We start from the raw sequence: 11,934 nt of genomic DNA on the forward strand, positions 1-11,934 counted from the left end.
GTGTACATTTATATACATTCATGTGAGTATCTGTGTATACTGCGTGGTCATATACAGAGGTCAGGTACATACCTGATCTCCCAATGATATAAATCTGATACGACCTGTCCTGTCCCATTACGGGCTATTCATGCCCGTGCAACCTCTTGGTTTGCTTAATCTTCGTAAATCAATCATCCTATCACATCACTTGAGACTGAACCATGTAGGTTCGAAACAATGAGTAAATTTATAACAAAAGTAACACATTCAACAGGTAATTTTTCTTTTTTCGTCAACCTGGAACAAATATGACATTTGGAGAAATTCTTTTCCAATTAAACCAACGTTGCACGAGCACAAGTCTGAGGAATAGAAGCCCTAAACCAGAAAATAATCAAAACGAAATATGCAGTCATATTCAATGAAACTTGTGAGTTTGTATATATAAATATTTACATGAGTACATAAATATTTACATGAGTTTGTATATATAAATATTTACATGAGTACATATATATATACACTCGAGAATATAAACGTGTGAGTGTGAGCATATGAGTGCATGTTGGTTTAGGAGGGCACAGAGGAAGGGGGGGGGGAAAGGGTTCAAAACAGTTGGCATGGATGAACAAGGAATGACAAGTGTTGAGAAACTAGTTGATAGAGAGGGGCAAAAATTTCACAAAGTGAATAATGAGGAGGGTGTAAAGAGCCCCCCCCCCCATTGATTAATGAGATTAAATCCAAGCAGAGGATGGAAATGAGGCAGAGGGCTGAGCAAGGGTTGTGGTTGGGGGGTGGCAATGAGTAATGGGTGGGAAGATGAAAGGGAGGTTAGGGGAAAACTGGATGTAGAGGATAGGGATATTTGTAAACAGGAGCCCTTAGTGAGTGAACAACGTTGTGCAGAAGATGCATGATAACGGATAATGAGTGGAAAATGGGTGAAAGAAATAAAGAGAAATAATGCACAATGAATTCCCATTAACGTGCTGAATCAATGAGAACAATATGAGCCCAATTCTCCTTATAGCTTTTGCTGATTTTCTCAAGGAAAAACAAAATAGGAGTGGAAGGGATAGAGGGATAAGGAAAGGGTGATGAAGAAACAATAGTAGTCGAAGAGAAAGAGCGAGAGAAGAGGAAGAGGAAGAGGAATATCGGAAGAAGGATTAAGACAACGGGATTAAGTGACACTGGGTTATATCAGGAGCAGTTTATGTCACGGCCATATTTTCTCTATAAAAATCGACACCTCCGCAGCAGTTTTGGGTTCCAGGGGAGAAAGAATTATTTCGGCGACCTGAGATATTATTTCACTAATTGTTATGTCCTGCTGTTATTGTTTTTAGATAAGGTCTGGTGTTATATTGTTTACTGAAGCTAATGGAAGAGACTCCTGTAATTTTGGAAAGTAATATGCCCCGTTCTTTATGTCTAACACGCACTCACACACACACACACATATGCACGCACACACACACATATGCACGCACACACACACATATGCACGCACACACACACACACACACACACACACACACACACACACACACACACACACACACACACACACACACACACACACACACGAAGACGGGACGAGCGTAGCTCTCATCCTGTAACTACACTTAGGTAATTACACTTAGGTAATTACACGTTAGAGAAAATTCAGAGGTATGCCACCAGACTGGTCCCGGAACTGAGAGGAATGAGTTACGAGGAAAGACTAAGGGAGCTGAACCTCACAATCCTAGAAAACAGAAGAGTAAGGGGAGACATGATAACCACCTACAAAATTCTCAGGGGAATTGACAGGGTGGACAAAGACAAACTCTTTAGCACGGGTGGAACACGAACAAGGGGACACAGGTGGAAACTTAGTACCCAGATGAGCCACAGAGACGGTAGAAAGAACTTTTTCAGTGTCAGAGTAGTTAATAGATGAAATGCATTAGGCAGTGATGTGGTGGAGGCTGACTCCATACACAGTTTCGACAGTAGACAGACAAGTCCCACTCCTGCTTCTCCTCTTATTTCCTTCTTCCTCCCCCTCTTTCTCCTCTTTCTTCTCCTCCTCCATCTCTCCCTCCTCCTCCTCCTCTTTCCCCCCTCCTGATCGTTCATCTTCTCCTGCACCACCACACTTTCCTTTCCCACCTGCAGCTGCTTTTCTCTTTTATTCAGAGGAAGACCAGGTGGTGTGGATAATGGTACTCGCACGCAGCCCATCACACACACAGCGGTCGCGTTTATGGAACGTGGCTTGTTACTCTCCCTCCGGCCCTCTCCCACTCTCTCTCTCTCCCTCTCTCTCCCACGGCACGCTCTCACTCTGCCTCTCTCCCACGACTCTCTCTCTCTCAATCCGGCCCCTTCCCACTCTCTCTCTCTCTCAATCCGGCCCATTCCCACTCTCTCTCTCTCAATCCGGCCCCTTCCCACTCTCTCTTTCCCACGGCCCACTCTCTCTCTCACTCTCTCTCTCTCTCTCTCTCTCTCTCTCTCTCTCTCTCTCTCTCTCTCTCTCTCTCTCTCTCTCTCTCTCTCTCTCTCTCTCTCTCTCTCTCTCTCTCTCTCTCTCTCTCCCACGGCCCCCTCCCACTCTCCGCTACGACCTCTCACCAAAACCCTTCCACTTTTACCCTACACATTACCCCCAACAACACTCCTTTGAAAAATCTAAAGGAATTAATTAATCAACCAAAGATGGTTAACTTGGACACATATAACAAGGTAATTCTAGAGTGAAAGCACTAGGACAGTAGGACCTGTGTAACCCTTGGAAGGCTACACATGTCCTACTGTGACTGGACCTACAGGTCGTACTGTGACTACTGGATTAAGGACTGTATAAAGGAACGGTGCCCTAAGATATCGACTTAGGAATCGAACCTTTGGGTTCGATTCCCAAAGGTATAAAGCAGCGTCTGGGATGCCCTCGGACGTAGGTTCGAACCCTCGTCACGGCCCTTGTGGATTTGTTCATGGAATCGAAGTCTTGCAATGAATTCTCGATGTTTTGCAATGAAATATATTCATTTCAAACCTCAGAAAACCCTTAGGTTTTTGAATGAATATGAAGATAACACCCAATCCTCTTCAAATTAAAATATTGTCATTATTTGGTCGAAAGTAGCAATATGCAGTGATGGGCCACCAGAAAGTTGTTTGAATCTGGACAAACCGGAAACTTTTTTTTAACTACAACATAAATATGTGACCGAACCTAACCTAACCTTACCTAGCAATCATAGGCTTAATATGTTGACCAGACCACACACTAAAAGTTGAAGGGACGACGACGTTTCGGTCCGTCCTGGACCATTCTCAAGTCGATTGTGAGAATCGACTTGAGAATGGTCCAGGACGGACCGAAACGTCGTCGTCCCTTCAACTTTTAGTGTGTGGTCTGGTCAACATACTTCAGCCACGTTATTGTGACTCATCGCCTGCATAGGCTTAATATACGCTATCTTAGACCTAATATGATATACGTATGCTTTTACTAGATCTAGGAATATCTGTTTGGTTTCAGTTTTGTTTTTTGCAATCTTAAAAAAAAATAGTATAAAAAAGTGGTTTACTGATGGTCCAGCATTTTCCATGATTGTGCTTTCCACCAAATAGTTACTATAAGTACTATTATTCCATGAGGATGGGCTGGAAAACAAGTACTTGGGATATGAGTACAAGGTGTTAGAATTTGATGATTAGGAGCTATAAGGTATTAGAACGATAAGGGACCAGCTACCGCAGGTATCAGTCACCCAAAGAGACTTCTAAGCAATATTTCTACCCAAAAATACACAGACAGAAGTGAGTTTTTTTCCATTCCTGTATGGTATGAGGGCGACTCATCTCGCATTCCCTGCCGGGTTAATGAAACGTCAGACATAATTATTATTCTGTTGAAAATCTGCACATACTGACTGGGGCGGCCCGCCACCACAACTGAATGTTTATGAAATCCCAAAATTTGGTTTGTTGCGTCCGCTGCCGGCGACTCTCACTCAATAGTATTGGTGTCACAGGTAATGTTGTTATGTTGGCAGTGATTGTATTGGACGCTCTTACCACGTCTGTATTCACCATGTTAGGTGTAAGTATATATATACTATCAAAGTTTATATATATATATATATATATATATATATATATATATATATATATATATATATATATATATATATATATATATATATATATATTTAATAGCACACACACCACATCAGAAAGGCCATCCTCGGCGTGAGTCCCTCCAGGACTGCTTTTTTTCGAATAATTTCCCTCTGTTTGATAGATAGACTCACGCTTACCAAAGTATTAAACCAATCACAGTCAACGTAAGGCTCTGTCAAGAAAATGAGCATAACAGTAACTTCATGTGCATTTCTTATCTCTAGCGAAAGATATGAAAGAGAAAATCTGTGATCATTTTGCATAAAAATGATGGTAATCAGCATAAAATATCTCTAATAATTCACCTTTATTCTAAACTTCTCTTTTAGGATCTAAGCGTTCATGCTTTATTGAGTTTCAGCCGGAGCGAATGGATGGCAGGATTAACGGCATGATTACAATAAGCCATTTTAATGATATACGGAGATTAACTCGCGCTATACGTCAGCCTCAATACGCAAGCGAAGGATATCGTTTAGTAGCTAAGAGTTAATGGCGTAGATCATATTGTGAGTGCCTGGAGGAGACTCACGCTGTTTCTGATGGATACTGACTGGGTACACATTGGATGCTTGATACTGTATCCAGCTGGAGACACACACACACATACACACAGACACACATACACACACACACACACACATACACATACACATACACACACACACACACACACACACACACACACACACACACACACACACACACACACAGGATCATGCTCTATATACATATATATATATATATATATATATATATATATATATATATATATATATATATATATATATATATATATATATATATATATATATATATATATATATAACATTACATTAATTAATGTTATAGGCACAAAGTGTACTCCGCATCATTCTACACCAGCCCTTGGAGACAAAAATATATATAAATATATAATATTTTGAGGGTGCAAAAGCGCGTTAGAGAGAGCAATTTTTTCAGGTAATTAATTTGTAGCGTCCGTGTCATATCGGAGCCGCTTATTAATAAAACACGCTGCATTTTGTGGGGGATTGAACAATTTAAGCTGGGTAGAAAATCCTAATGTATAACATTAATGTTATCAGTCAAAAATAGGAGTTATCTAGGAAATGATTTGAAATGTCATTTCAAATCCATGTCATTTGATTTGAGAGAGAGAGATGAAAAGGAGAGAAAGAGATGCAGGTAGAGAGAGAGAGAGAGAGAGAGAGAGAGAGAGAGAGAGAGAGAGAGAGAGAGAGAGAGAGAGAGAGAGAGAGAGAGAGAGAGAGAGAGAAAAAAACAAAGAAACAAAAACGTGAGAAAAAGAAAGAGAGATACTGGATCCTAAAGAAATATAAAGACACCAATTGCAATATATAGAAGGTGCGGAATATGTGTCAAATATGATTGGAAGAGGGCACTATTATCTAAGGAGAGGCACTATTATCTAAGGAGAGGCACTATTATCTAAGGAGAGGCACTATTATCTAAGGAGAGGCACTATTATCTAAGGAGAGCCACGATAGCACAATCAACACCAGCTGGTATTCCTTACATTCCTCTTACAAGCACAGAGTATAACTGGTGTAATTTTGAAGATCTGAATAACATGAACCCAGCTCCAGTGGGTTCCCATGAATGAGCAGAGACGGGGCCAAAATGACCTCATTTAGATGAGTTAAGTTGGCATTACCCCGTGGCAGGTGATGGGTGGAATGCCACAGTGAGTTCGACTACCATTACTAAGGTCAGGTTATGGGGAAGGATGCCACTTTGGGCTTCTCTTCCATTACCAGTGTCAGGTGATGGGGAATGGTGCCGCAAGGAGCCCAGTGTGGCCGCCCATGGCACCTGCTTATCCCACAACCATATTCAATGGTTTAATGGTGGGGTAGGGAGGTGGGTGGAGACTGTAGGGGCGCGGCGTTGGGTGGAGACAGGAAAGGGTTGTGTGGATGGATAAAGGGAAGGTATGGGTGCTACCTGGATACCACGTCGACCCGGGCACCGCCGGATACCCCATCAATTTGATTATATATATATATATATATATATATATATATATATATATATATATATATATATATATATATATATATAGTTACTAAATACTCTACCCAACAAGGCAGACAATGGGAATATAGAAGAAGAGAAGATGCAGGTTCAAATCCAATAATTCAAATAATTCAAATAATCAAATAATCAAATAATCCAATGATATCTGAATATACTACCTCAAAGTGAAGTTTTAAAAAATAGGTTCAACTAGGTAGTGAACTACTGTAGGCTGAACAAAGAGCATGGGTTTAGTAGCTTTTATTACTTGAAGAAAATACAGGCAATCTCAATAAAATTCGTAGGACAAAGTTGTATATAGATAACGTTTCGTCAATAAAGGTATATATATATATATATATATATATATATATATGTCGTACCTAATAGCCAGAACGCACTTCTCAGCCTACTATTCAAGGCCCGATTTGCCTAATAAGCCAAGTTTTCCTGAATTAATGTTTTTTCGTCTACCTAACCTACCTAACCTAACCTAACCTAGCTTTTTTTGGCTACCTAACCTAACCTAACCTATAAATATAGGTTAGGTTAGGTTAGGTAGGGTTGGTTAGGTTCGGTCATATATCTTCGTTAATTTTAACTCCAATAAATAAAAATTGACCTCATACATAATGAAAAGGGTTGCTTTATCATTTCATGAGAAAAAAATTATAGTAAATATATTAATTCAGGAAAACTTGGCTTATTAGGCAAATCGGGCCTTGAATAGTAGGCTGAGAAGTGAGTTCTGGCTACTAGGTACGACATATATATATATATATATATATATATATATATATAGGATGGTAGGAGAAGTGAACACTCTTTCGTATTCAGAGTTAAATGTCAAGTTTTTCCCTGAGTGCTCTGTGTTCCCTTCTCTGAGGCTGTGGGTCCCTATAATTACACCAGTGGTGGTACCCCCCTATATATATATATATATATATATATATATATATATATATATATATATGGTTACAAGATATACATGGGTTGATACAAAAATAATAATACAAAAAGGTGCTTAAAGGTTATGGATCTCTTGAAAAACACGACAATGGGAAATATTGATGAATGTCACAGACGGGTTCGACTTGTGTATATATATATATATATATATATATATATATATATATATATATATATATATATATATATATATATATATATATATATATATATATATATATATATATATTAATTTTAAACAAAAAATGGGGTTAGTACACATACTAACAACCTAAAATGAATGCCCTAAACTCTGAAGTATTTTCTGTTTTGTTTTCCAAAACTATTGTATTTGACTCATGTGGCTTACTTTAAACATTACATTTAAATAATTGTTTTACCACGTCAAACAATACAAAACAATTAAGTTCCACAACTGTTGCAAATTAACGGTCCATTAATATATATATTTTGTTCCTAATGTATTTATTATGTGTATTCACCTTATATTTTTGTGATTAAATAAAATATTCGATTAATGTCTAATGAATTATTATATGTAAAATGTCTCATTTAGATCTTGAACAAGATCTAAATGATTTTGTATATTTTATAACAATTTTGTATATTCAGTGGTTTCTGCATATTGTTTTAATATATATCACAGATGCTGTTGTTATTTGCGTATAGAAAATTTCACAAGCCATTTTTTTGTACGTAGAATTTTTCCAATCAATGCCTTTGGCTATAATTATTTTTGTGATAAGAACAAAGCCAATATGTGAAATTTAATTAAAACCGAGTATGTCACTATTATTTATTTAGGACTCATAAGCTAACATCGTTAATTCGCATTTTTTGTGGGAAAACTCTAATGAAAAGCTTCAATATTTAGTTTTAACTGTTAGAACCATTAGGTAGTGTTTCATCTTTCAATTTGGTGTCGGAAAATACTCTACTGAGGTTCTGCAATGATGTTCTTAGGTGTTTCGTTAAGGATTCGCTAGTGTACTTTACTAATAGCTAAGATGACTAACTAAGGTGTTTCGCTATGTGTTCATTAAGGTATATTGTTAATGGTTTGCTAAATTACATTTCTAAAGGTGTTTGGTTAAGTTTTAGCTAAGGTGCCTCACGAAAGGCTTACTAAGGTTCTTCGCTAAACCTTTCCTAAAGACCTTAGTTAGCGATTCGATGATCTTGTTAGGTTGTTAAAAGACATGAAAGTCAAATCACGTTAATATATCTATCAATAATCATTTCTTACGCTCAATTAACCATTAACCTATCAATATAACCATATATATATACACAACCTTCCATACATATATCATGCAAATCTATACATCCTTGTAGCCATGCAAAACATTAGATTTTGATGACCAAAGGATTTTCAAAGGAGGGATTAGGGCTTCAGAAATCAAGTAATATAGGACAGTATATGGAGGTTGAGAGAGGTGTATAAGTTAATGGGTGTCCACACTGACTTCGTAGCAGTAGAGTGGCTGTTTTGTGACCCAGGTGTGGTGTTAATGGGTAGGTGAGCCGCTGGACTGGCTTCTGGAAGTACCGGTGTTAAGTTGGTGCCATTGGTTTGGCTTTTGAGTCTTTGACTTTGACTTCTTCAAGAGGAATTCCTGGAACAAGCTTCCTTTATTGAATGCTTGTCTCACAAAAGGTTTTAGTGGATTTGTGTATATATATATATATATATATATATATATATATATATATATATATATATATATATATATATATATATATATATCTGTGTGTGAGACTTGTGTTGCAATGTTGCTCCCGAAATATCAGAATTTTTATCTCCAAGGGACACCGACCTCCTGGTCCATGAAAAATGCATGGATATACCCCTTGGGCTGAATTGGAATATTGGCGGTCGACTGTGGGGCTGCCAGACCTACTACATTTTTCGTCTACTTTTGTCTTTGTTTTTTTTTTTTTGTTCTGTCAGTGTACAGAAGAGCATGTTTATCATTTGAGGAATGTTCAGCATATATATATATATATATATATATATATATATATATATATATATATATATATATATATATATATATATATATATATATATATATATATATATATATTCCTGCATTGTTTAACTCGGTTTCGTTGCGCTCTGATTTACGTTTTCAAGGGAGAGAAGACAAGGAAGAGGAGGAGGAGGAGGAGGGGAAGGAAGAAGTGAGAAAGAGGAGAATAAAGTGTGTCAGAGTTTGAAGGTAGGTTAAAAAAATATCGCTTTGGAAAATACGGCCGTAAAACTTGCGAATTGTGTGAGTTCCCGGATTTCCATTAGGATTTTTGGATAATTTTCCATCATTGGAATGTAACGTTCTGAAATATGAAGAAACCTTAAAACTGTTTTTTTAATATATATATATATATATATATATATATATATATATATATATATATATATATATATATATATATATATATATATATATATATATATATATATTCTCCTTTTCTCTCTCTCTTTCTCTTTTTATTTTTTTTAGCAGATTAGCAAGGAAGAAAGATTTAGAGTGTAGGAAGCGTGCCTCTAATGAAACTGAGGCGGCGAAGCGAATTAGAATTCGCTATTTTTGTGGGAAACTGTCGACTTGTACAGCTGTTGCTCTGTACGCTGATCTCACACTCACACACACACACACACACACACACACACACACACACACACACACACACACACACACACACACACACACACACACACACACACACACACACACAATCACTTATTTACCTGTAAGACCAGGGAGAAAGCTGAATGAGTTAGACTCTTAGCAATATCCCATAATAAGGATTACAGTGCATGATGCAACTAATCTGAAATACAATGCAATAAGATGTTCCGTCAACATACGACGGTCCTCCGTAACTCCACGACAACGACCACAAAACACCTGAGATATGCAGGTGTTGCCAAGAAAGTTGCAACTAAGGAGGCTAGAAGACTCACCAACTCGCCGTCATCACCAAGTACGTCGCAATTTGTTCTGATTCACCCAATCAGATTTTTTTTAAGTATACAAAATGTAAGTATCCTAAGATTGACGTTCAATATGCATCGCCTTCGGTAGGTTATATGTGAAGGTTGCTTCTGCTTGTACACATCTGATTAGGCAAAGTAATTGCCTAGTTTACCGATTGGCAAATCAAGATAACGGGCTGATTTGAGATCAAGATATATATTAGTCCCGTTTCCCCGGATATGAATATCTATTACCCCGCAAGTTAATCGAATAAAAGAGTTAAGGTAACAGCAAAAGCCTTTATTGACCCTTTACGAGGTAGGATCCTATGTATATCCAAGTCAGAATCATTCATGAATATGTCTTGCCTACGATTTCAGTTCCTAGTGAGCTTGTTTCGTAATCAGTAATTTGGCATCATGAATTGTAACGTACGATTGATGTATTGATCTTGTCATGAACGTGTAGTGACCAGAGTTGCTGTTGCCAGGTAGGAATAGCGGAGATTATTAATTAGGCCCCACAGGTGGTGATGGTGGTAGGAGTTGGTGGTTGTGGGGGGTAGTGTCAGCGGTGGTAGTAGTGGTGGTGATGGTGGTGGTGGTGGTGGCAGCATCCGCAGCTTCTCAAAGATCATGTCTCCCGTACGATCATTATTCTCCAACAAGGCGTCCACACAAAGAAAAAATAGCACACACGCACCGACAAAGAAATACACACAAGCGCTCACACACGTGTGTGTGGTGTGGGGAAAAAAAGTAGTTAGTAAACAGTTGATTGACAGTTGAGAGGCGGGCCGAAAGAGCAAAGCTCAACCCCCGCAAGCACAACTAGGTGAATACAACTAGGTGAATAGACACACAAACACACATACTCAACCACAATCACACACACACGGGGGCCTGACGGCTGAGTGAACAGCGCTCGACATTCGTAGTCCTAAAGGGTCTGGGTTCGATCCCCGGCGGCGGCAGAAACAAATGAGCAGACTTTCTTTCTCTAATGCCCTTGTTCACCTAGCTGTAAATAAGCACCTGGGAGTTAGCCAGCTGTCACGGGCTGCTTCCTGGGTTCATGTGTGTGTGTGTGGAAAAAAATCATTTGATTGACAGGTGAGAGTCGGACCCAAAGAGCCAGAGCTCAACACCTGCAAGCACAACTAGATGAGTACATCATACACACTCAACTTCGCAACTTCTTCTCTCCAGTTTATGATAATTCGGTTTGCGGGTGATGGTGCATACTGGGGCCAGGAGCCCCACCTTGAGATCTAATATACGGCTGGAGCATTTATCCGGAGCTGCTGGAGCATTAGGCAGGCAGCGGAGCGTGTGACGTATGGAGGTACGGTCCTCCGTCATTGTCTGATTATCGAAGGTCGGGCAGGGAGTAGAGAAGATGAGGGAGGGTGGAGGAGAAAGGGGGAGGAAAGAGAGACGGAGAGGAGTTGAGGAATTGGGAAAGTGAAGGAGGATAGGGGAAGATCGAAGGAGGGGGAGAGAGTGGAAGAAGATAGGGTTGGGAGTGGAGGAGAGGGAGTGAGGAGAGAAGAGAGTGAAAGAGAAGAGAAGAGAGTGAGAGGAGAATGAGAGAGGAGAGAAAAGAGGGAAAAAGAGAGAGTGAATGAGAAGCAGAAGTTGGAAAGCTGAAGCAGCAGTCAATAAAAGCCAACATTTAAGCACGAAAACTGAATCGGAATATCAAGTGAGATGTTTATGTAACGAGGCAGCAATGTCACATTAACCGTCCTCACTTCAGACACATTCCGGTCCCCTGGTTG

General features: G+C 38.9%; 1 protein-coding gene across 1 annotated transcript in view; it reads right to left on the reverse strand.

Annotated features, from left to right (window-relative positions):
• LOC138355562 (putative uncharacterized protein DDB_G0268364) overlaps nucleotides 1-11,515 on the reverse strand; it is a 14,280-nt gene extending 2,765 nt beyond the window's left edge. Inside the window, exon 1 of the mRNA XM_069310821.1 lies at nucleotides 11,399-11,515. Within this exon, the coding sequence (XP_069166922.1) occupies nucleotides 11,399-11,515 (117 nt within the window). The remainder of the gene's footprint in view (nucleotides 1-11,398) is intronic.
• Between the last annotated feature and the right edge of the window lie 419 nt (nucleotides 11,516-11,934).

The sequence above is a fragment of the Procambarus clarkii genome, chromosome 6 (genome assembly GCF_040958095.1).
Source record: "Procambarus clarkii isolate CNS0578487 chromosome 6, FALCON_Pclarkii_2.0, whole genome shotgun sequence".
Lineage (NCBI taxonomy): Eukaryota > Metazoa > Arthropoda > Malacostraca > Decapoda > Cambaridae > Procambarus > Procambarus clarkii.